Source organism: Lepisma saccharinum, chromosome 2 (assembly GCF_977018435.1).
Source record: "Lepisma saccharinum chromosome 2, izLepSacc3.1, whole genome shotgun sequence".
NCBI lineage: Eukaryota > Metazoa > Arthropoda > Insecta > Zygentoma > Lepismatidae > Lepisma > Lepisma saccharinum.
The window spans coordinates 177343038-177370938 of NC_139230.1; the positions used below are offsets into that span (position 1 = coordinate 177343038).

General features: G+C 37.0%; 1 protein-coding gene across 1 annotated transcript in view; it reads right to left on the minus strand.

The window, feature by feature from the left end:
- Positions 1 to 2590: 2590 nt before the first annotated feature.
- The window catches only part of LOC145980654 (uncharacterized), a 76686-nt gene continuing 51375 nt past the window's right edge, over positions 2591 to 27901 (minus strand). Inside the window, exons 4-6 of the mRNA XM_083113708.1 lie at positions 18640 to 18758; positions 9037 to 9174; positions 2591 to 2799 (exon numbers count right to left, since the gene is read on the minus strand). Of these exons, the coding sequence (XP_082969834.1) occupies positions 2623 to 2799; positions 9037 to 9174; positions 18640 to 18758 (434 nt within the window). The 3' untranslated portion in view covers positions 2591 to 2622. The remainder of the gene's footprint in view (positions 2800 to 9036; positions 9175 to 18639; positions 18759 to 27901) is intronic.

Consider the following 27901-nt stretch of genomic DNA (forward strand, 5'->3'; position numbering starts at 1 on the left):
TTTTTCAATATTATTTTTTTAAAAAAATATTTCCTTGTATTCTGATTTACATGTCTATTATTAACCAGTCATAACATTTTAAACGCAATCACTCATTGTGCTTGTACCATACTTCATGTACCCATACTCTCCACAAAATTAAATGTTTTCAATCAAAATCAGGTTAAGTCTAAGGTTTTACATTTAAGACTAAGCTCTAATTCGCCATGTTCATATTACAAATGTACGCTTCTAATCTAAATATTATGATCAAAAGTGGTACATGTTATCCAAAACTCAAGATTATTATGATTTTATGTAAGAATAAGATTTACAACTGTGAAGCATACATGATCTGCAAAGCACACATAAATGAGTTATTAAACCTACATTACAATGGTGATTCAATGATAGCACTGGTCTACGTCCATTTTGCTGACTGGAGGCTGATGGTTGTTCTTTAGTAATTCGGGGGTGGTAAATCCAAAACCGAAATCCGTTTTTTTCTATCACGTCAGGTTTCGGAGGAAAATAGAAAATTATATAAGATTAGGGATGTATATTTAGAGCAATGAAACAATGTAGTCCGCAAAGAGGTCACAAGATGGCAGCACATGGAATATTATAATGAATATTATTTCAATCAGTTATTCGAGCATTGTTAACCCCAAAACAAAGGACAAATGTTACTGACTTTGTAAGGAAAGCATATAGTGCATATTTCAGAATTAAATTGGGTGACCAAGATAAATCCTGGGCACCTCATAAAGTATGCAGGACCTGTGTAGACTAAAGGAAAGAAATATGTTAGCGTCTGGAACATGTATCGGGACAGAGAGAGGCATCTATTAATATATTTTTAAAGGGACGAAGAACTTGTCTATTGTACGATGTGAAGGGACTAATTGAAGCTATGGGATGTACGTATAATGCAGAAGAATGGAGGCTTTTTATTGATAGCTCGAAGAGGAGTTTGAAGTGTGTGTTGCTGCATAATGGCAATAAGTTAGCATCCATTCCTGTTGTCCACTCCGTACATTTGAAGGAAAGCTACGAAACAATGAAAGAACTGCTTCGAAAGATAAAGTATGCAAATGACAGTTGGCTTGTGTGCGGAGATCTCAAGGTTATTTCAATGTTACTTGCTCAACAAGCAGGTTTCACGAAATATCCATGCTTTTTGTGTTTATGGGACGGTCGAGCAAGGAACGAACATTGGGTACGAAGACTGTGGCCTGCTAGGAAAAGCTTTGAAGTCGGGGCGAAAAACATACAGAACAAGCCGCTTGTTGATCCTAAGAAAGTGTTACTTCCTCCACTGCACATTAAGTTGGGATTAATGAAGCAGTATGTAAAAGCTCTGGATAAGAATGGGGCTTGCTTTAAATACATTTGCTCAAAATTTCCTGCATTGACGCATGAGAAAGTAAAAGCAGGTATTTTTGATGGTCCTCAGATAAGGATGCTAATAAAAGATGAAGAATTCTTACAAATAATGAACCGCACAGAGAAAAATGCATGTGTGAATTTTCTGATGTCATTACAAACTTTCTTGGAAACTTCAGGGCGCACAACTACGAGGTTCTAGTTGAAAATTTGTTGGTGACGTTTCAAAAGTTAGGAGTAAATATGAGTGTCAAGCTTCACTTCATGCACTGCCACTTAGATGTATTTCCGTCCAATCTTGGTGCCGTAAGTGAAGAACAGGGCGAACGCTTCCACCAAGACATAAAAACCATGGAGCACCGGTATCAGGGGAGATGGAACGAAAACATGATGGCCGACTATTGCTGGTGCTTGCAGCGTGACGTTCCTGAGGCCACCTACTCCAGAAAATCAAAGGAACGAAAACTTTTGCCTAAGTAGGTATGCATGTTGTGCTATTCTGTGGTGTATGTTAAGTTTAGCATAAGCACAGCCATCAGGTGTTGACCGTATGTGCTCGTGAAACAAATTGATGAATTTGCCGGAATTGCCTAAAACTTTTTGTCCATTAACAACTCCCTATTGAGAAAACAGAAACGTATGTTTGTAAACAACGTGACGTGATACTCTGCATGGACATCTGACTACGACGCAATCTCTTTGCAAGTGCTGTTGGAATGTAGTCGGATATAATTTTCTGAAAATTTGGAAATGTGACTTGTGAGACAATGCAACTTAATATCTGTTATCAGCTACGCCACCTATGTTTGTAGTCCTATAATTTCATTATGTGCAGATATCTATATGGAAAATTGTTGGAGTTTAGCCCAGTATTATAATATTGTGAAAATTTTCAAATGTGATTTGTGAAAAATTGTGACGTGATACACTTTTTCTGACTACATATTTGGAATCAGCGACCTCAAATTATATAGAGTCAGTTAAAATATCTAAGTCAGCAGAAAAAGAAATTTCATTATGTACAGATATCTATATGGAAAATTGTTAGAGTTTAGCCCAGTATTATAATATTGTGAAAATTTTCAAATGTGATTTGTGAAAAATTGTGACCTGATACACTTTTTCTGATTACATATTTGGAATCAGCGACCTCAAATTATATAGAATCAGTTAAAATATCTAAGTCAGCAGAAAAAAATATTTCATATGTAGACCAGTGTAGTCTATAATATTGGTCTTGGAGCAATTAAATAAAAATTACACTGCCTGTAGTGCAAGTCTAATCAATGACTCTGTACTTAATCGTTCATAATCCAAAGCACTATGATACAAGTTATTTAAAAATTTTAAAATACTGCACTCTGATGTACTAGGGTCGATGCTAGTTTCCAATGCATCCACAACCAATCGTCCAACTGTTCGACGTGATAAATTCTGAAAGTAGATAGAAAATAAATCTCAAAATTTATGGTCAACTTAATGTTATTATTACAAATAAGGACTATAGTAGCTGTGTAGCCTAATTGTTAGTGCTCTGTTTTTTGGTATGAGGGGTCCCAAGTTTGATAGCTGGTTGGAATCCCAAACTTTTGGTGCTGACCAAACATTGTGACTTGAAACAAAGAAGAAATAGTCAAGGTGCCAGGTAACAGTGTTGAGACAACTCAATACACTGAGCATGTATCACCCAATGAAAGGCAGTTTGGCAGAGCCTGTCTCTCAAATGTAGGAATGACACTAAGACCATTATTTCAAAATAGAAATGAGAAAAACACCACACTCTTAAGACTTGTTGAGACAAGATGGTGAATGAGAAATATTGGTAAAATCAAAACGAGACTAAAACTTTGCAACTCTTGTCTTATCTGAGAAGGAGAGGGCACAGCTTGAGAAACTGAGTTTGGGATGGGACTTCATGTAGTGGTAGGGTACCCTACAGGTATTTAAACTCTGTACCAGCTAACTGTAGACCAGGCAAACGAGAACAAGTCTCTGCACAAGTAGCGACGTGAGACGGCTCCACCAATGCTTTGATTTGGTGTTTTGAGTCCACTTTATGCACAGTAAGGCTAATCGGGACTGGACCTACAGTTTAAAGTGGGATCCAAACCACTTGTGCCTCCACCAGGTATCGAACCCAGGACCCCTTGAATACAAGGCAATGACGCTACCACTGAGCCATGGGGGAGGCCAGGCTCCACCAATGAACAGTGAGAGAAACAAGATTGTGTAATGAGCGATGGGAGTTACCTGATTTCCTGTAAGTGTTGCAAACTTTTGAAAAGGGTAATACTGAAGGCACATGGCAAACAGACCATATTTTTATCTCCAGGTCTGTAAGATTGGTTTAAGAATTTCTTAGGGAAATATTAGGGATATTTGCAAGAGCAAATGTTCGTACATGCCATGAAATTTTCGTGCATGTTCAGTCAGGACCGTATGGTTGGCAACGCTGCACTTTCACCACTTGATTTTCCTCCTCCTCCTCAGCTGATATGCGCAGTGACATGGTTCCAAACTCCATCATTGTATCTGCTCTACATCCCCATCCTCGCTTACTACAACCTTTTATTCCCAAAATATTCCTCCTCCTTCATCAAGAATCATCACTCTTAATCAGAGCACTGGCAGAGTGGCCACTCTAGGACAATGAAAAAATTCAAGTATAATTCCCGATTTTCAAGGCGAACTTTCCAAAAATTCAAGAGTACAAACTGATGTTTTCTCTACTTCAACTTTTCTCATTAGCATCTCTCACCAGCCACACACACACACGCACACACACACACAAATATATTAACAATATAAAGGGTCTGTGTGATTCCAATATAAAAAAATAATTATAATTTAATTCAGTTTAATAATGGTGTGAAAGGGGTGATCCTTCCACATAGGACACCCAATTGTCAACCTCACTTCCACATAGTACACCCTGGACTGCATTTTGCAGACTAACAAGGCTCTGGCGTCTGTGTTTTGTCCACATATGTGCTGGGTGCCCCTTTACAGCCTCAGCTTTTAACCCGAAGTCAGAATGTTTTTTTTAATATTTTAGTAAACGACTTTACAGTCAATTTAAGTAAGGTAAGGGGCTGGACCCCATATAATGTGATGGGTGCAAAATAGCCTTTAAGTGCTGACGCACCCAAAATATTCAAATTCAAATTCAAGTTTAATGGTATATTTAAAATGTTTAATTTAAGGTGCGGAGTTCACATTTTCCATTCCACATTTTCCATTTCGAGATACATCCACAAACACAAATCACGAATGTTACAGAATATTCTAATCTACAAAAAATTGTTAATTGCATAAACATTTTCTAATCAATTTGAAGGTATCTTATCTTGCAATAATCTTTCATCTGTCAGAGAGATTTTTCTGCAAAGGACACTAACAAAGTAATCGGATCAAGAGAATTATGTTGTTTTTATCACATAGTCTTTCTTTTCCCTCCTTGAAAAAACAAATGCTAAACTGTGAAAAACTAACTTAGAGGGCATTATAAATATGTATAAATTCAATGTAATTTGGATAAATTAAAGTTGCAATTTTCCACCTGTAGCATAAAAATTCATGCAGAATTCATGCTTAATTCCCGGAGCCAATAATTCATGCATAATTCCCGGAGAGTAGCCACCCTGACTGGGCAATGTTCTCAAAATGACGTTGGTTGTTTAAGTAACCAATCTCCATGCCAAGTTGGACTAGGTATTCTGAAGGTGTTTCTTCTATAGTTGCACAGGAGCAGGTGTGATAAGCAACCTTAATTACCTTGAGTATACTAGGGGCAAAGTCAATCTGTAGTCTTTAAAGGCACCTGGCAGAATGGACAGCAACAAAGCTTTCTGTGTGGATTTGGAGAGTAATAAGGTGTTGGGTAATGCTAAGGCCTTATGTAATATGTACTATAGATAATACGTACACATATATGGAAATGCGATTGCCATCAAAAACCTGATCATCTTACAAATTTCTGGCCTCCCTGATAGCATAGTTGCTAATTGTCACCTTTTAATAGATGGGTCTTGAGCTAAATTGCTGGTGGAGTTACATTAGACCAAATACAGGAGTCTACTCAGTAATTAGTGGAACACATGTTGTAAAGTAAGTTATGAGGGAAGACAAATGGTTGATGTCTGTGAAGTAATACAGCAGTTTTCATGGTTTTAGAAGTGATGAAATCTATGTGGTGCCTAAAGATCAGCTTGCTGTCAAAAATTACTCCAAAATCTTTGTGTTATTGTATGAAAAGAATGTGTGGGTTGCATAATTTATAGGATGGGCAAAATAGTAGGATTTGAATGGAAATGTGGAATTTACTGAAAAATAATGCTGGTACATGGACAAAGGTATTTTACATTAATATACCATTTGCAGTATAGTGAAAATTAAATTCACTTGTTGAAGATATATCTAGTGGCAAGGCACATATAATTTACACTCCCAGGTTTTTGTTGGTGTTCTTTGACAACCATCTCCACAACTGCTTGATGCACTATTTTGGAACTGTTCCTCCCACTTCACAAATGTCCAGTGGTCAGGGACTTTTCTAAGATATTTTGTATCACTTAACACCAGTGGCGGCTGGCTGGTGGCTCTGAATTAGGTGAAGGGCTAGCACATAATTCAGAGCCACCAGCTGCTGCTGCTTAACACAGAATCCAGAAATGTTGGTCAATAAACACATCCAATTAAAGACTCGTGTGAACTCTTGTTGTTTATCAGAGAACTCCATCTCTATGAATACCTCCTTCATTGCAGAATACCTGAGATTCGTTCACAACCAATTAACTACTACAGTGAAACCCCAGTTTCATGTTCCCAGATTTTACATTTTCCTACATTATACATTCAATCTTGTTGGTCCAAGCATAGCAAAATGTTATAAAATTTTCCTCAAATTTACATTCTCCTGCCTTGTAAGTTTTCCTACTTGGTCCCCTGAAAAACATAAAATCGAGATTCCACTTTACTTATCATTTCACACTCATCCCAATTAGCCAAAAGTGGCAGAAAAGTGACATAAAATAATCTAATTCATTCAATCAAACCACTGAACCACAGTTCACTGACACCATCACGTTGAGCTCATAAAATTAATTCAAATCGCTTGTAGAGATTACAGTTTGTTGCTTAGACTTTGCACATCTTGATAATATCTTTTCATCAGACAACCTACATGGGAAACAGAGTAGAGATGAATGTCGGCTGCCAGCAAAAGAGTGTAGGCAACAACTTAGAGGCTTTGAGTTGGTGTTTTAAGTCCACTTTTTATGCACAGTAAGGCTAATCGGGACTGGACCTACAGTTTAAAGTGGGATCCAAACCACTTGTTCCTCCACCGGGTATCGAACCCGGGACCCCTTGATTACAAGGCAATGATGCTACCACTGCACCATGGGGGAGGCCCTGACAACAACAACTTAGAGGCAGTGTGTGGTTGAGACATGCAGAATTTATTATTATTTTTTTATTTGATTCATTTTATTATACTTCGCGTTTTGTGCCTCTTGGTTAATTTGCGACCATGGGGATGAGTGATGAAATGATGAAATTGATGAATGGACATTCACAAACAACCATGCCCGAGCGGGATTCGAACCTGGGAACCTTGACGTTGCAGCACAATGTGCTAACCGAGACATGCAGAAAGCAGAAACCATTGTTATGAAGCTTCCAGAAGCTGTCTACATGAAACTCCAATCTAAACACAACGCCAAGGAAAAACGTTGCTTGTAAAGAAATTACCAGGGCTCGACACTTGCAGTTATCGAGTATTTAACTTCTTACAATATGTTGAGTCCACATCACAATCAAAATGAACATGCCAGCAGCCACACAACCTCAAAACAAGTGAATTTTCAGAGCACAAATGTCCATGCTTCACATCATTTATGATTAAGCTAGAGAGTTAGGAAGGTAGGCAAAATAACCAAAATAGAAACAAAGAAACATAGCTGCCCTAGCTGGAACTCAATCCTTAAACCATTAGTGGCAGCTTCCAAGTTTGTGGTGTATGCAATGGGATTGTTTGTTCCTTCAAGAAACTGCAACAATAGACTATTGTGACAGGCACTCTATCAAACATGAACCTTGATTATATTGATGGATCTAGCTGTTTGTGTCTCTCCCAAACTGTACTATATTCAGTTGCAACCAGTTGATTTACAGAAGATTGATCTTGAAATTACTTATTTTTACAAATGTGGTATAAACTACAATGTAACAATTTCTCCTATCTATTTCTGAGAGAAGCATCAGTAGCTATGGACTAAGTACTATTTCACACAACACTTTTGCTTCTCACATAAATAATGAATGTACACTTGCTTAAAATTGGTTTTAAGTGTACAGCAGTCAAGAATGTAAGAAGTTTATTGTCACCAAGGCACTTAAATTAGTAATTTGAATTACAATGTATTTCAAAAAGACATTTCTAATGATTATTTTCATTATTTATGTTGTACACCTACTAGGGGCATGCTCCTATATATTTCACAAGTATATATAAAATTCTAGCTTTCTTTAATCATAACCAACAATTTATCCTCTTAACAAACAAAATATTTATTGCTCTTTAAAAATGTAAAGGGAAACATTGTTTGCATCCACATAGTGGTAAATGATTCATATATCCAAGGCTAGAGCATGCTACCCCTGTCTAGGGAATGGGTGATCAGTTGGTATTAAATAGTTTTTGTCAATATAGTGAGTGCAAATGAAAATAAAGTGTCATACACTTGAAACTTGAAATTTGAAGGCATGGCAGCTGCTCCCACTAGCCTTGCTTTGAAGGAAGTGTTTGCCACAGATCACACACCTACAACCTGACATCTTAACTTGTGATGCGCCAGCCTCCATGGCAGAGTGGTTAGTACATCGTGCTATGATGCCAGAGGTCTCGGGTTCGAATCCTGACCTGGGCTTGGATGTTTGTGTGTGTCGGTTCATCAATTTTATCATATCATCACTCATCCTCATCTTCGCAAATTAGCCAAAAGTGGCACAAGAAGCGAAGTAAAATAAAGCAAATCAATCAATCAATTTACTTGTGATGAAGAACTATAAAAAGCTGTAAGATTTTTCACTTTACATGGTGGCATATTGTATGCTCAGAAGAAATATGAAGGAAAATGTTTCCATTAAAGTGGGAAGTGATTGCGGTTACATCTTTTCAAACTGTGTCAACAACCAAATGATCTTTTCTACCTATGCCATATATTAAGTTATCAACATTTCTTGTGCATGAAATAACAGAAATTATCTTAATGGATAATGGTTGAAAACAAATATATCATACAGTTTCCATATTACGGAAGACCAACCATTCTTTCTAAATATTTGCTTTACTATTATTATTATTATTAATAAATAATGTTTATAACACTTTAAAACTAAAACCCTTCAGGATTCAAATTTTGCTTTAAGTCCTCTTTCCTCTTTATGAATAGATAAGATGATCGTGTCTGGATCCACAGTTTAAATTATGGTCCAAACCACTCTACAATGTGTCTTCTCTGGGGGACCGAACCTGGAACACCTTGATTTGGCTTGAGCCAAACCTGAGATTATCAAGTCTTATATTTTGGTTGTATGACTTTTAAATCACTATGCACACCTGCTATTTTTTATCTAGTCATCTTAAATTACTTTAACAAAATAATTTACCAATGCTGAAAGGGCACGAAGTAATCGCAAAACACGTAGTAGCCGGTCTTCCAAAAGTTCAAATCTTGCTCGTTCTGCTCTTAGTTCACGAAGTTCAACTTCAAGTGCTTTCAGTTCTTCTCCCAATTCATTTCGCTCCTGGTCAAAGAAAATAAAAAATAGATATGTTACTTAATACCACATTAATATGGCTTCTATGCATTCATTTTACAGAACTCATTAGAATAATTATAACTACATTCAAAATTTCTTATTTTTAGCAAGCTCAGTGGTGAAGTGCATGAGTGGTTGACTCACAATCTCATCATTGCAGCTTTTGTCAGTTTCATTCTCAATGAGATGATAGTGTACAGAGGCTAACAAAAGAGAGAGAAAATGTAACTTTCTATTTTCTTTTAAATATACAAGCTGGCTCAATAAGTCACTTAACACCCCCAGTACAAGGCCACTGCAGCATGGAACGTGAAAATGGCGATGACCAATCCTTGGCTGGCCAAGGGGGAACCACATTGACATTACCTGCATGGTCGGCAGCCATCTTGAAGTGCGCGATCTTGAAATCAACTTCAGAAATTTAAATGGGAAGGGGGTCGTGCGACATATCAAAATGGGCTACAATTTCACCAGGAAAACAACTGTGGCATTTGTTTTCACCTAACTTTTATTGTTGCAGAGTTAACAATACCACAAAGTTATGGCTCAATACGTCACTTAACACCCCCAGTACAAGGCCACTGCATCATGCAACGTGAAAATGGCGATGACCAATCGTTGCCTGGCCAACATGGTCGGCAGCCATCTTGATGTCCGCCATCTTGAAATCAACTTCAGAAATTTATATTTAATTGCAATCCTGCAAGACAACCGGTGTCACATGTGGCCGTCAGCCAGTTGCTGGCAAAGTTTCAAGATACTTGATCTGTGGACGACAAGCCGCGACATGGACATTCGAAAACAGCCACGGATGAGGGTACTGCTGTAGCGGTGTTGGCATGATTTGCAAAGTCCCCAACCCGTAGCACACGGAGACTGGCACTGGAAAGCGGTGTCAGCGGCGGTTCAGTTCAGAGGATTGTATGTGACCACCACTGGCATCCGTATAAGATACAGCTGCAGCAGCACCTTAGTGAGGACGATCCAGACAGGCGTTTGCAGTTTTGTGAGTGGGCTATAGCACAACTGCAACGTGACCCTGCCGTCAGTAGCAAGATTCTGTTCAGTGATGAGGCTAATTTTTATGTGTCGGGGGAGGTGAATAAGCAAAATCTGTGGTACTGGTCACCCAAAAATCCACATTGGACAGATCCCAGCAAGGTGACGGGAGGCTGGAAGCTAATGGTGTGGTGTTCTACTTGTGGTTCCCGACTTGTTGGTCCATTTTTCATTGAGGGCAACTTAAATGCAGAGGGCTACTTGCTTCTGCTACGAGAGCAGATCTTACCATTATTTATTCCAGCCAAAATATGAAGTTTATTATGTGCATGATCAAGATAAGAATTCAATTGGGCTGAATTAGTTGGAGATGTGAGTTATTTCATGACAATTTGTGTATGTGGTGATGGAACTACTATTAGGATATCAATCTGGCCATTGACATTAAAAATTGTCTGCAATGTGAGAGTTTCATTTATTGCATATCCAACATAAATAACATGTTGAGATAGGTCAAGTCTTGAGAATTATGGTTGGATATTAGAGTTCAAATCCTGGATCCAATTGCATCTTTATTATCTGAATCAATTTGGATCCAATTTATGAATCTTCAAACTTGGATTTGCCTATCTCTAGTTAATATGATGCTACTTATTACAACTATTGATTTTGCAAATGAAATCTGAATTGTTTAGTTATTGTCAGTTTTGTGTTTTAAATATTTGATGTGTCCTAATTTTTTGGACACAATTGTTTCCAGTGGGCACTTCATACAACCAATGATATTTAATCTTTGAAACAAATAACATTTGTCATGTGTTGCTTCTGTAATCTTAAAACTTCAGGTCAATGCTAGGAGACCCTTCAAAACATACAATGAGACATCTCAGTGAATGTCCGAGCCATCACATAATTGAAGTTGAAATTGAAATTTAAGTCCCCTTAACTTAAATTTCAACTAGGACTACAGTTTAAAGTGGGATCCAAATCACTATTTGCCTCCAACGAGTATTGAATCTGCAACTCCTTGATTGCAAGGTTACAATGTGACCACTATGCCATTAGAAAGGCCTCCATCACATGAATGCAGTAGATCTGGATGGTCCCTACATCTCATCTTCAGTCACTCGATGGTTGTTGTGTCTATGGAGAGACAGGATTATAGATGCACAAGAACCTAAAATCAGGACTCACACTTTCTGGTCACCTCCACTTTGCATCAACACACTGCCACAGCCAATGATCTTCAACAAGACCTTTGAGCTGCTGTATTTGATAAAATCATAAGGAATAGGATGAGGAAATGGATATTGAGAACCATATGTCTGTTTTGAACACACAGTTTGATACTGCACCTAATCAATTGCAAACGTCAACATTGATTCCTGGTGCCAAGGGTGCAGATCCAATTTCCTGGTGCTGTGGATCCAAGTCCAAGTTCTCAGTTCCAAGAATCTAGATCTACATTGTTGGTGCTGAGGATATGGATCTGGGCTCCTGGTGCTGAGGATTCAGATTTAGTTTCAAAGTTCTGAGGATCTGGATCCAGTTTCCATGTGGTTCTGAGGATCTGGATCCAGTTCACATGTGGTTCTGAGGATCTGAATCCAGTTTCCATGTGGTTATGCGGATCTGAATCCAGTTTCCTGGTTCTGTGGATCCATTTTCAGTATCCCAGTTTGTGGATCCAGATCTAGGTTCTCGGTTTGAGGATCCAGGGCTTGAGTAAGCATTCATTGTTGTTGTCTTCCATTTATGCAATGCTAAGTTTGAGCTGTTTTTAGATGGAAATGAAAGTTGTCAAAAAAATCTGTATCATTCTGATGTTATAATGAATGACCTGCTGGAAAAATCAGAAATCATAGTTCTGCATAATTATGAATAAGTGACTAGTAATTAAGAGATTGGCCATTTCTGCGAGTACTTACAGAGTACTAAGGAGCACAAAAGACCTGAAATTCTTTGTTGTGGTTAATCATAGATGATATTCATGTGCAGTATTGACTACTATGGTTATCTGCAAATGTTATAAGTGTACAATACAGCAGGGTGGATAAAAATCATGATTTTTATTTAAAAAATCATTTTAGTTGATTTTTTTTATTTAAATCGTTTTTTTTTTTTTTTAATTTTTTTAAAAAAACATGCTTTTCCGCTTGAGCACGAAAGAATTCTGCTGCCGAACTATGTAAATGTCATGGATATCCAATATATGTGAGGGCAAGAGGGCCGCACCTCTGGAAAATGAATGTCAACCTAAGAAGATTATACATTTCACAAATATTATTTAATTCCTGTTATGATAATTATTTCCGGGAATTTTTCTAATGTTTAAAGCGGCCCCGGCACCCACCCAGTGTCGAATAACATGGGTACCTGGGGGAAACCCTGGGGGGTAAAGGCGGTCAGGGGCGTGATGCTGATCACATCACCCCCACTCACGACCGGATCAAGAAAGTGTGTAGCTTTACTCCCACACCCCTATACACCTTCATGGCGTGGTGCTATGCACAGGGGAGCACTTTACCTTTGTTTTTGTAACTTTTCTTCCAGTGAAACTAAAATATTCTAGATGCAGTAGCGGCTTCTGCCTATTCGCACTTTCGAACGTGCACACCCAAATAAATCTGTAATGCAAATCATTATTATTATACTTATTTATTGAACTCTATCTCCTTCGAAACATCAAGTGTTCCCATGCCACTCCACCAAGACAGATAGTGGAGAAGTCTGCGATCCGTGATATCAACCCTCGTACACCAGGCCACGATCGGGGTTGAACACAATGGTAGTTTCGCTCCGTATGACGCTGTTGCAGCAGTCGCGTAGAAGACGCTGATTGGGTGTTTTGGCTTGAGCACCGTGTTAGGGGAGGTTGCATCACTTAGGAAGGCTGTGAACACAGCGATCTGTGTGGGAAGAAATGTAGTGTTGCAAACCCATTCCATTGGAGATCGTGTGACGGAGTCGATGCAACCCATACATCATCGCAAATTGAGGGATTTTTTTTTTTATGAAAGGGAAATGTTGATCATATATTGTCCCTAGCATAACAGGGGAAGAAAAGGAGGAGAGGGGGGAGGGCAACTGAAACCAAAATTGGTGCATTAAGCATGCCTTTGCTTCGTGCATCTTGGTCAAAATAAACTGTCTCTGTGCCACAGTAGCCGAATTATCAACCCATGAGGAGGGAGCGTGCATCAAATAGTCATTGTGTTTTGCATTGTGTGGCTGTTCCTGCATTACAAAATTGTTTAACGCTGTCAAAAGGTCGTTCCTGTTTCAGTGCAAAGTGTTCGATTTCATGATGAATAGAAAAACTGTACATAGCAAAAGCAGACTTAACATTTAACGTTATTGAATTTTTGGAGGGAAGTTAGCTACAAAGCCTATAGCAACTGCAGGAATATATGGATACGCCAGAGAGGAAGGAAAATTCTAAAGTACGATTACGAAGCAGGACAGTGTGAACTTAGTGAGTACTGTTATTTGCTTTAACATTTATTATTCTCTTGATTTCGCTTGATTTGCTTGGTTTGATCAGTCTGTCATTAGAAATAAAAAACAGCTAGATAGATTACAACTGATTTCCTCCATGTGGTAGTTGGATTGGTGTACGCCAATGTTATTATTCTCCTTGTTCATTAATATCAGCAAATCGGGGAGAAAGTTTTTATGAAATATTTTGCAAATCGACAATAGTATTGATATTGTAGATAGGAATTTCTATGTTTTGAGTGATTTTGTCAAGTTATCGAATGCTGAATCACATACTGCACAATAACATTGCTCTTCTCGTGATTGGCTGGATAATTTCCGAAATATTTGAAATTTGTAAAAAAATCCGTGTTAAAAAAATCATAAAATACGTATAACTCTGTCATAGCCTCATTTTCACTGAAAGATGATCAAAACTTGGGTTGCAAATATATTAAGCTTCATTATGTATGCAAAAACGGGTGTGAGTATTTCACAAGGGTGGTATAACACTTCTGGACGATAGACTGAAGTGCACACCCATAGAGCCAGACCACAAGCCGCCACTGTCTAGATGTACTCTATAATTGTAACTTTATTAACTTAAATATTTTTTATAGTTTTGTACCTCAATTTTGGAGAATTTTTTAATGATATTTCGAAATATATCAGATGCCACGTTTATTTGCAGTTTAATGATGTTGACACTATTTATGGATGATTAGTATTTTGTATATTTTTCTACACAAAATGTTAGCTATTTTTGCCCACAAAATTATTAAATTATAAATCAAGAGAAATCCTATGTTTACATTTCCTTTTGTATGAGCTTCACACCATCAGTGCATATGTTTTATTTCCTTTATTGTCCTATCTTAGAACCTAATAATCACCATTAAATGATTACGAGAGTAATGTACCTTCACCAAAAGTGTTTCTGATATCTACAAAATCCTTATGTACATTATTCTATAAATTATTTATTTAGAGTGATTAAATCAGTGATTTTTTTTAAAAAAATCACCTGATTTAAATCAATGAAACCTGCAGTAAAGTGAGATGCCCAAAACGTCTTACATACACCATTCTGGCTAACTATGAATGATAGCCATATGCAGTAAACACTATTAGACAAATACTAAATTAAAAAAAGTATAGAAGAGTGAGATGCAAAAAGAAACTGGAAAAACTATGTTATCCATGTGCAGTTAAAAGATTCCCTATGAATTCTAAAATTGAAATTTGTCTTTCTGGAAAACTGAATGATATCCAAGTGAAGTAAAATAAGAAAAATACACTAAAAAATACAAAAGTTCATTCAGTTCTTTACTTCTTTTGTCCTTCGAAGTGGAAAGAAGCTTTACTAGTGTAAGAATTTGTTTGTGCAAAGTAAAATAGTTAATATACATTGCAGGCTCATAAAGTGAACTTTCTAGAAATATGTAGAAATATCCTGGTATATGGTATTGATATTTGGAATAAAATAAATAGACCTACGTACTGATGGATAGATAAATTATCTTGGCCTATTGACCAGGTGAGTTCTGGAAAGGTTTAAAAAAAACTTTCGAGCTAATATCACTCTCATCTTGAGGGTAGAAGCCACCCTGAAGATGAGTGACATGAACTCAGGGTAGAAGTTACTTCTACCTTGAAGATGAAAATGGCAAGATTCCAAGAGAATCTATTCATCACTCGTCACCAGAAAAACTTCAAGACTTACTAGGCCTACACACTGTCAAATGATCATACTTTTTTTTATTTTTCTTACCTTACAAAGTGTGTAAAAGTTTACAGGACAAAAACGAACACTGCACAATCACATCATGCACCAAAACAATGTTTCACATGACACTTGTGCATCATAATGGTAAAACACTTGAGACAGGTAAAAGGCAGGAGCTATGTTGAGATGAAGTAGGAGAATGGTTCGGAAGCCAACTCATTTGACGTCCGGGAGCTTGGTGGTATCTGATGTAATCATTTTAGTGTGTGATGTGTTTGTGCAGTGTTCATTTTTGTCTTGTTGACTTTGACATTTTAAAGGTAAGAAATAGGATTTCTGCACATGGCATGACAATCTTCTGGATTCATTACATAAAATAGTTCTACCCCATAAAGTAAGCTGTATGAGAAAACACAATTTATTATTTAGACAATTATATTGCTGCTAGGGCATATTTTTGGAAACTTTGGGCCATAAATGCACTTCTTATTTTGCCTATTTGGTGAATTTTAGGCCACAAAAGTTGTGGTCCTTCTAATGGACCTTATTCAACTTCTTTGTGTGGTAATGGTGATCCTCACATTGTAGGAACTAAGTAAGAATTAATCTACCACTTTGCACTTTGAATCTAATGCCTCGTATTTTTTCTTTTCAGTGTGGCAGTGAAAATGAATTATGGGTAAGTGTACAAGTATATGTTTTCTTTTCATCATTTTTCATGAAATCATATTTTGTGCAGGTAAGTGATATAAAAATGTGAACTTTCGTACCAATTCAATGTACATTTCACTAAAAGTTCAATAGATGTTCTTGTTATAGCAGCATATAAAAATTGCACTTGATATCAGCATGTGTATGAAACAGCAATGCATAATATATTGTGAACACATTCCACTGACCAAAATTCATCAGTGCTTGAAGAACTTCTGTGGGGAACAGTAGTCGATGTAAAGAGAAAGCAATGTGTTACCTATAATGCAGTTAAAGTGCAAAGAACAGTGGTCAGAATATGACGAAGAAATCAGTTAGCTCCATAACAGAATCGAACTGGGATCACTATGTTGTACGGTGAGAATCATTTTAAATCTCAGCTAGCAGGGAAGTTTTACCTTCCAGATATGTGAGACCGTGTTGCTGGGGACGAGCCAAGTCAGATGGTTCTACTTGTCTGTTAAATCACAGCAACACTCATGCTCAGCTCAAGAAGTTCCTCACTGTGGATGGCAAGGAAGAAATTAAAGTGTTTCACACACATTGCACTTGATGCCTACACACTCTGGCAAGGAGCATGTGCATAGTATTTAACATATACCTGACAGCAATGGTGCATAGATCAATATTGCAGGTAGGCATTTTAGTTCTTTCTGATTGAGAATTGAGTGCAAAATAGTATATGTCATAGTTGCACAACAAACTTGTCAGCAGGGGTGGCACCAGGGGGCACGAGGGGGTGCTTGTGTGCCCCTTAATTTTCTTCTGCACCCCCTACATTCAACTGAAAACGCTAACATTAATATGTAAATATTATGTCATGTTGTCATATTGAGAGCCGAATGTTAGGTACTGAAGTAAGACCATTAGTATTGTATGCAAGAGGCAAGCACTGAAAAAGGTGCTGATATCCATACTTTTCTGCACTGGCGGCAACCTCTATAAAGATCAGCGGCTGCTTTTTTTCGTTTGTCAGGATTGTTGTTATAATTTTTTTCTTCTTTTGTTTCTTCAAGTGGTCTGTTCGTGGTTTTTGATAATTTCCTATAGCTTAATATGAGTTATGTTTTTATTTTTTTATTTTTTGCATTGTTGATGAACAGTTTATTTTCCACCTGCTTGTTCTTCCTCGCACTGGAGCAAGAATTTCAGCTGCTTTCAAGGTATCACCAGGTCATGCTCGGGAACTTATTTAATGAAAGTTGTAACATGAATGGTAGTTTTTGTTAATACGTTCTATGTATTTGTTCCATGTAACATGTCTAGTAAATGTACCATTTCAAGCTTTTTCAAAAACTGTTAGGAAGAGGCCCAATGTTCACGAAGAAATTTTACAGTTCGTTGTTGGGGATGGTGTGGCAGATGGGATTTTAAAGATGACACAGTTGCTGTGCTCTTCGCGTTTTGTCTTATGGGAGACGCAAGGTATAATGTACTATGTATTTTGTACCTCCATTGGTTACATTGAAAAGGTTCAAAAATTGTGTTTTTAAGAGCAGGATGACTACATAGTTCAATATGACTGCAACGTGTATCTGAATGTTTACACTGTATGACCATTTTCTTGGAGTATAAGACTTAATACATATCATCATGGACGCCCAGGGGGGACAGCATCCCTGTAAAAATGAATGTCAACCTATAGTTATATATTTCACACATATATTTATTTTTCAGTCAGTAATTTATGTTAATCAGTGATTAACATAAATTAGGGATTAGGGATGCAGTTGCCCCCTGCTTTTTGCTATTTTTATCCCCGCACTATGCTAAAACTTATCTACCAAGGAAAAGTAAACTGTCCTTGCTCCCCCCTTCCCCCGTTTTAGCACCTTGCTCCCCCAGTTTTGAAAGGTTGCATGCATGTTTCATGTTTTCCTTATTTTCAGAATTGCACTCTCTAAATTTCTTTCCCCACCCCCGCAGCACCCCTAGATGAATAATCCTGGCGCCGCCACTGCTTGTCAGGCTTCTTGACTTTTTGTAGATGCTTTAAGGGCATGAGGAACAGTTTCCACTTCTAGGAGTCGCGAGGACCCAAAACTGCTCCTCTCCCCACGGCAAGTTGGGGAAAGAGAGGTTTGTCTGATTTTTAATGAATAATATTGGATTGCAAGCTCCTAATTTATAACAGAACAATAGTGCACTGACAATTTTCTGAAACTATTAAGATTAGCAACTTGTGTTATTGAAAGAAACAAACTTAAACAGCAATTCATTAAAAAGAAGTCCTGTTTGCAAATTTCAACTTGGGCACGTCATACTTCTGTTTTCAAAATTTCCCAGAACTTAAAAATTTTAATGCATAATATGTGTACGGTTATAAAGATGTCATTGCATATTAAAAGTCAAAATATATTTTCTAATAACTGGGGTTAGGGGAGGATAGCAGAGAGCCATGGCCTCTTTGTCATTGCCACTGGGCACAGCATTTTATTTCTTACAGTTAACTTTGTGTCAAGTGATTACAAACTATATAATTACATGCAGATGATTATATTAATCTTCTCAGAAGAGTATAAGAAGTATTTATATACCTCCTGTCTTTCCAGTTCTGCTTCTGAAAGTTGGTTTTCAAGCCACATTACTTGCTGTTTCAATCTGCTTTCTGCATCATTATCTTCAGACAAATATCCTTTCGTGAAGTTTTCATGTTCTGCAAAATACATATAATATAATATAATATGTGTATGAAAGGAAACTGTTGAGCATAAAGCAAGTTATTGTTGTTGATAGTATGATATAGTCAGTGGGTCAGAAGTAGTGCGCCACTTGTAGAGTCTCTACTGTAGCTAGCTACAATATTTGTAGCTGTAGCTGTAGCGACGCTACATTTTGAAAATTGTAGTTGTAACTGTAGCGAAGCTACAAAATTCCTGTAGTTGTAGCAAAAATTTCGCCACAGCTACATTTTTCTCAGCATTTTGAGGTGAATTTTGAATGTGGCAACAGCGTCATAAAAATCGACAATAACCCTTACTTTGCAGCAGGTTCATAATGACAGTAGACATGGATATACAAATTATCTACATTACAAATATCTTGATATTGTAGATTATAGACATCTGCTTAATTGATTTAATTAGTATCTGAATAATTCAAATATCCAGCTCTGGATATCTGAATTATTCAGTGGCGTAGCAACATATCGTGAGGCCCTGGGCGAGATTAGAACGAGAGGCCCGCATTTGTTTCTTGTTTTTTTAAAATTAGAAATCTCAATGTCAATTGAACAAGATCTTCATAGATACATCAGCAAACTATTACATTTAAATAATAATTGGCTAATAGTAATTTACTGACGAAAATGATATTTAATAATTTTATTCAACTTAAAAATGTATTTCTCTGTTTTCCGGGAGCTGAAATCTGAAGCTGTAAGAAGTGAGGAGAAACTACTAATATTATCCTTGAGTTGAAAACAACTCAAATATTTAAATGCCTCGTTCCTTGCTCCGTGGCAGTTGGAATTGCTTTATTGTTAACATATTAAAATCGGGAGTGCAAGGGAAGGCAAGACCAATTACTTTTTATCCAATAAAAGAATAAATGGGTAAAATGTCCATTGTCCAAGCAAGTTATCTTGAATTTTTGCGTAAATGTTTCACATGAGAACAATAAATTTTACTTTTTTCTGTCTCCTTAGGTTTAGGGTCCACCCACCTGCATGTTACGCCCCTGATTTGAGGCATTTATTCAAATTATAACGTTTAATTAGAATTTAATTTAAAAAGGTTCTAATATTATTACCCACGAAAATTAGCCTTTTCCATCCTTTTTTTAATTTTTATTTCATTTTTTGTATCAATCTCATAGACAGTGAGGCCCCGGGCGATCGCGCACCCCTTGCTACGCCACTGAATATATTCTAGCTAACAGCTACGGTTTTTTTTAGCTGCATCGCTATTTTGGAGAGCAACATGCCTCGTTTGCTGCACCCCTGGAAAATCAAAATGCCTCGTTTGCGTCACTCTCGGAACAAATCCTGTGGATATCCATGGTGTAAGAGACATCAAAATATCATTAATTGCTGTGTAAAACACAACTTGCAGTGCAAAAACTAGCGATGGATTTTTCACTGCACTGACAAAGGAATAGTGCCAGCAATAAATGGCTCAGTACGTTAACAGCATTGATCATTGTCTGTATATACGATCCCACCAGCAAGAAATTGTTGTTACAAGAACGATAAAGTTTCTGGAATTTCAATTATTTTCGCGATAATATTTGTTTACAAATTTTAAAATTATAATACCTTTAGAACACTCGGGTTTACACAACAGTTTCCTCACTATATTTTATCATATTGCAAAAAGTATGTACGAGTTATTGACTTTCCTGCAGAAATGACAATTTTCTTTAGTTAATATACATGGTTTTCAAATTTATGTATTTTTTCTACTTTTGCGTCGCTTTCTGTAACTTTTTCTAATCAAGAGAATGAGAATGAATGGTTTATTTAATTATTCTCTTATCTATAGTCGATTTCTGCCACTTTCGGCTAATTGTGAGAATGAGGAAGATTGATGAGCAGTGTGGGGAATGGAGGAGCAGGAGGATTCCTAGTTTTTGTTCTGAGTCCATTTTATGCATAGACAAGCTGATCGAGACTGGATCCAAACCACTATGTGCCTCCACTGGGTATCGAACCTGGGACCCTTTTGTAATCAAAGGGCCCCAGGTACTTTTCATTCAAAATGCTGCCTTCATATCAGTCTATTAAAAAATGAAATATTTATTCTCAAGAAAAATATTTTGATGTGAGCATAAATACGTAATCCTACCAAATTTATTTGTGTATAGTTGTAATCATTCATTTGGGTAACACCCTAATTTCAATATTCATATATCAAATTTGAATTGATATGCCACTTGCATAGGTACGTTATTCTCAAAAGCTATAGTAAAAATAAGTAACTGAAGTAACACTGCTATCAAAATTATAGAATGACGGGAATCATGATAATAAATAACAGAATATATTTACCAGTAGTAGGTTTTTTTTTTAAATATCCATATGGTTGTTTTTAGGTTTTTTATGCAGATGTAGCGCAAAAAGTAGCGATTAGCGTAGAGAGCTACTTTTTGGTAAATGTAGTTGTAGCTGTAGCGAAGCTACATTTTGGAAGAGCAGCTGTAGCTGTAGCGAAACTACTTTTAAAATGTAGCGTTCTGATCACTGGATATAATACAGGACTGCATGCCATGCACTCATGCAGTGCAAACCACCATGGTAACAATGTCAACATTTCACACACATAAAATAGTTGTACATCAAATCGAACAACATTTGTATATGTATTTCATCGAGCAGATTTTAAGTAAGTAAATGAGGTTACCAGACACAAACAATTGAGCATCTATGACTGAAAAATTGAAGACTAAAATTGGTAAACGCTGTAAGTGCCACAATAATTCAAACACAGTTTTCCACGTTAAACTGTGAAATGTGCCATGCTTTATAATGTGGAAAACGTGAAATGTGGCTGGTAGCCCCCCTCTAAGTAGTTCAAAGGGTGTGTAAAGAGGTCACTAGTGTGCACGTTCTTACGGGCTGATGTGCGAAACGATGCGATTTCCCAACACTTTCGCTTTTGGCACTTACAACGTTTACCACTTTAAGTCCTCAATTCCTATAGGTCTCGCGCGACAACTTGAGCTATGGGGAAAGTGGAAATCCGAGAGTGCCATATGGGTTTTGTCAAGAAAAAATTCAAAAACTTGTGGAGCAAAATTCCAATGTTGCCATCTACAGATGGAAACAATTAACTGGTCACTCAGTTTATATGTAGATTTGCATAATTCGGAAAAAGGGGGTGTGCATTGCAAAGCCAGGCAAGAAATGTGGGAGAAACCTCGTTTCCCAAGATACTCGCCGATATCCGTGGGGGAGTGGTTAGCACAGCGCGCTACGACGCGAGGAGCCCCATGTTTGAATTCCGGCCTGTGGATGGTAATGTTTTTGTGCGTGTCCCTTCATCAATATCATCATATCATCACTCATCGTCATCTTCGGGATTAGCCAAAAGTGGCAGAAAAGCGAAGTAAAATAAACCAAATCAATCAATCCAATTTGGATAAAGGGGTTATTAATTCATTGATTGACTTTATTGATTTTACTTCGCTTTTCTGCCACTTTTGGCTAATCGCAAAGATCAGGATGACTGATGATAAGACGAAACTGATGAAGGAACAATCACAAAGAACACTCATGCCTAGGCCGGGATTCGAACCCGGGACCTATGACGTCGAAGCGCACTGTGCTAACCACTCCGCTACAAACCATAAAAAAGGGGTTATTAGAAGGCTTGTAAGAGATTCTTACGTTATGGACAATACTGTACCTGTACCTCCCCGATGGCGCAGTGGTAGCGTCGGCACCTTGTCATCAAGGGGTCCCGGGTTCGATACCCGGTGGAGGTACATAGTGGTTCGGATTCCACTTTAAAAACTGTAGGTCCATACCCGATTAGCCTTACTGTGCATAAAGTGGACTTAAAATATCAAATCAACCAATACTGTACCTGCACCAGACACGTATCTAGAAATATGTTTCAGGGGGGGGGTCCGAACCAAGTGTCTCAGGAATAATAATAATAATAATAATAATAATAATAATAATAATAATAATAATAATGTTTAATTTAAAATAATTATATTAAATCAAGTTAATACTAATTACAATACATAAATTAATATTATATTATTATTACACGAATAGGTAAAAAGACTATATAAGAATAGAGATATAACAGCGCATATTCTTTACGTAGCTTACCTGTAGTTAAGAACGGAATAACTTACATAAAAACAAGTCTCCTGGCAATGAAATTAATGTCAAATAGATGAATAATTGAATATTTATCGAATAACAAGAATGATGTTACATGTAGTTGGAGAAAAGTAAGTTTCTGATTAAAGTTTTATGCATATTATTTTGAGTAGTAGTGTACATAAATCTTCTTTGTAATGTCATTCAAAGCCGTATGATCCTAATATAATCCTTGCCTTCTAAAAAGTCCAGAGGAAATTAATAACCATAGATTATGCAAAAAATGCTAATATTTTCATTACTTAATGGTAAGTCTTTCGGGGGGTCCGGGCCCCTGGACCCCCTTAAATACGTCCTTCGTGTCTTTCAAAGTCGTATGATCCCAATATAATTCTTGTCTTCCAATAAGTTCAGAGGAAATTATACAACAAATGCTAAACAAAAAAAATACAAAAATACAAAAAATCAATTTTCGATTTGGGGTCACATTATGGAAATGTTTACTTGATCTTTGTTTTCCTTATTAAAGAACTCAATCCAATAGGAAGTTTTGATGGAGAAACCATATATTATTGTTGTGCGCGCCGGTTTCTTTAGAGATATTCATGACTGCCCAAACACTGGAAGAGCCGTGTACTGTTTAGACGAAACATACATAACGTACATCATACGGTGCCAAAACGTGGCAGTGTGACAAGGACGTTGTAAGGCCTTTACCACCAATTGGAAAAGGAAGGAGAGGCTTCTAATGGCAACCATCGACGCAGCACAGTTTGCAAGTAAAATATTTGGGACCCTTACTTATATATATATATATATATATATATATATATATATATATATATATATATATATATATATATATAAGAGACGTGTGTATATACGTATTGATGATGTCAGAGGGGTGGACAGACGTTTTAACCCAATAACTTCCATTACGAAAAGGAGAGAGAAGGAAATGGGGGAAAGAGGAGCTCTCGGCATAGCGTACAAAGCAAATATGGCCGTAAGAGGTTAGAAGGTCGATGTACCTTTCTTTTTGCAATTAAAAGAACGTAGGGTATATACAGCTTTGCTAAGAAATACTCTTGGTTATCACAGGCATTCTGGTAACATATATTGAGAATAGTAAGGAATTCGTGCGGTTTCAAACACTGCTTTTGAAGGGCGGAGAACTCATTATGAGGGGTGTCACTGCCTCTGCGGTCAACTCGAATACTTTCTCCCAGAGCTCAAGTTGTGGCGCGAGACATATAATAGCATATTCCACGCCAGTTAGTCCAAATAACTGCTACAAGTTGGTCTGGGATGGTCGTAGACAGGCCCATACCCAAGGGGGGGGGGGGCGGGGCATGTCCCTCCTCGAGGCATGAAATATTTTAAAGCGAACCAATGAAAACCTACAAAAATAGAGCATGGACGATATTTCAGATTTTGCAAGAATTTCGATTTTCTTCTTGTATAAATGAATGGGTTGTTTCTGAAGAGAGACAGACTCCAGAAGTCTGCAGTCTACTATATTTAGTAATTTTTGTTTTATAACAATTTATACAAAGCTACCAAACGTCCCAATTTGGTAGGGACAGTTCGCCATTTTTAATCCCTGCCCTGACTTTCTTCGAACTGCAGGCTTGATGAGAAAATGTCCTTGTTTTGTTAATTCACATTCAGACATCTTCATTACAATAATCATTCATAATACGTATAATTTAACTCATAAATATATTATTTTGTAAACATAAATTATCTTTATTATAAATCAAATCAAATCATGGGTGTTAAGTGGTGTTGATAAGACAAGTAAACGTAAATTGGAAACATTGTCAATTTTGAAATATTGTATTATTCGAATACTTTTGAGAATGGAATGTAAGCAATAAGCACTAAGCTGTATGCCATGTGACAGCCTTTCTCTGTAAGCGACTGTATTTTTAAGGGCTATTGCTGAGTTGAATTTTTTCCCGTTATTTTGGATCATAATACGTATTGCAATACTACAATTATACGTCCAGCTACAATACTACCATAGCGTCCAGTTTAGGAACTCCCATGGGGGAGAGGGGATCTCCCACCTTCCCACCAACAATTTTGTTCTAACCCCCCTCCCCAATCAAAATTTTCCGAGGGGAAGAGTTTGTGTTATAACAATAAAGATAAGCAATTAGTTTTGACTTCAAACATACTTTACCAAGCATAATATCAGGAACACATACAAAGACTGACGTATGTCTGTGTGTGAATGTTGCATATTCTTGTTCTCTCTCTCTCTCTCTCTCTCTCTCTCTCCTCTCTCTCTCTCTCTCTTATATTTCTTTAGAGCTGGCAAGAACATGGGGGTTAGAGCGTACTACTACAGTCATAAATAGGATTTTATAATTATATCAAATTAGATTAGTAAGGAACGGAGCCATAGCTGCGAAGGGGATTGTCACGCTAGGCGCTGAGACAGAGAGATACGTATAGGTAAGGAATCTGAAATAAACTATCCCTGAAGCATAGTAATTAGACCGACCTGTTATTTCTTCTCTATTTCTTACTTCCTTTCGTCGGCTACCGCAAAGTATATAAACATATAAATAAAACAGCACTTTCATGTTAATTTAATAGGAAACTAATGTCTTCTCAAAGTCTTTTATTTTTGCCCATACACCTAGTTACGTAAAACATTGTTCATGGTATTACTATATCAGATCTTTAATTTGCAAACGAATATGCTTTGATTGATTGATTTAGTTTATTTTACTTCGCGTTTTGTGCCTCTTGGTTAGTTTGCGAAGATGGGGATGAGTGATGAAATGATGAAATTGATGAATGGACATTCACAAACAACCAAGCCCGACCGGGATTCGTACCCGGGACCCTTGGCGTCGCAGCGCGATGTGCTATGCATATGTGAACACAACCACACACTGCTTGAAACAAGATGGTGTGGGATGCACAACAGACTGTCCTTTTATTAGCCACATTTCTTGAATGCTAAGTTTTCTTTCATCAGATTCAACGGAAAAGAGTAGGTACATACTATTTCTTCCTAGAACAATACAGATAAGTATTCCAGCAATATCTAGGCAAGGGATTGCAAATTCGGTGCAGGTTGTGCGAAAATCTATTCTCGTCCTGGGTGATGAAATCTCTAGCTACAGCTCTCATAAGAAAATATTTCCTTTCGAGAGATCATTAACAGATTTATACCATTATAGAAACATAACACAATAAAAGTATGAAATTTTATTGATCATTATTAATAAAAAGCAATAATTAAATAATATCTAACAGAAACAGTTAATCTATCTTCTGATTTCTTGCCATTTTGAACCAGTTGTTAAAATAATTAATTTGCTAGTATATTGACATATATACTATATCATGACAATGCTATGTGTATATATATACACACACACACACACATTTTCGGGCTTGCTTCCCCCTGAAAAAATTCTGGGTATGGGCCTGGTCCTAAGATTGCTGGTGTTTTACTGTTGTTCCCAGAAGTCTCAAATATTTTCAGTCAGTTTTAATCTACATAACTGCAATTCTCTCAGGATGGGAGGTTTCCAAGTGTGTGCTTTTCAGTATGTAGTGATGTACAAAACAAATTCATGGACAGTTGGTTAGATTTCTTTGAAAAAGAATTGGAGCCTTGTCAGATGGCACATTATGATTTTGATATCACTTTTCCAACAAATTCAATTAGAAGAAGAAGAAGAGCAACAAATTTAAATTTTACACAAAAATTACTATTGGAGAGTTGCTGTGGCCCCAAGATAAACCAAAGTGAATACAAAATTCCAGGCCATAGTACTGTTATGGTCCTACAACCATGTGAAGTTGTTTCGAAAGTCATTCAAAGTGTTATTGTATTATGCAATACTAGAAGACAGCAGGATTGGTGCCCATAACTAGTTTACAAGAATGCTAGGCAAGTATTGTTGCATTGTAGATGTCCATTGCAGATATATATGTCCTACAGTCTCACACCATTTTCTTCAGCATACATTAAATACGTGTCAAACAGGGGCACACGAAATTTTTAAAAAATACTACTGTAAAAATTTTATTTTTTAATTTGCATTGGAGTTCATAAAAAGATCCAAAAAGAGTATTATTTTCTCAAAGAGTTATATTTTGTGGTACGTAACTTAAAACCCCTAGATTACATAGCCACATTTCTAGAACCTATAACAAACTTGCAAAAGGTTGGCAACACTACTTTCTGCTAGTGAGGAATACATTTTAACATTTTTATATGAACTATCAATGTTTCTCGCGTAATTTTACCCAAAATATAATTATTATTTATACCCAAAATATAATAAAAAATTATAAAATTGATGCCTCTTGGGCAATTACGTTGCAGTTACAGATAATATCACAGGAGTGTTAGTGTGTTAAATGATTGTTAACTTTGGATGCAAGATGTAAAATGACGTGTGTTCTGACGTCGTCCGTAGCTAAAGGGTGGCACCAGTGCACCTGTCCTCTGAGACTCTATTCTGCCCCCCCCTTATGAGTCTGAGTTTTTAGTCCACTTTATGCACAGATAGGCTAATTGGGACTGAACATACAGTTTAAAGTGGGACCATAACCGCTAATGTGCCTCCACCGGGTATCGACCCCTTGATAACAAGGCCACGACGTTGCATCTATGCCACATTTCTACCCGGAATTCTTTACGTCACGTCGCTACCTTCAAACGGATTGTTTGAGATTAATTTGATCGTTGACCTTTGTTCAAATATTCTATTCGCAATTGCAGTTATCTGATTTGACATCTGGTGAGAGTTGCCAATGACTATATTCACTTCCTCTTCTCCCCTGATTAGACTGTATAAAGTACAAACAACAACTATTTTTCGAGGACGTAAATTTCAATACTAATCACCAGAGCAGCTACGGTCAGGCATTGTTGGTTAGTAAGCAGTCACCGCTTGAGAGGAACTGTGATTTATGGCATTTGCAAAGGAATGTATGTGCTTTGTCTTTGACTGAATTAACTCGTAAATCTGCCAGACTTGCCCCTCGTCCCT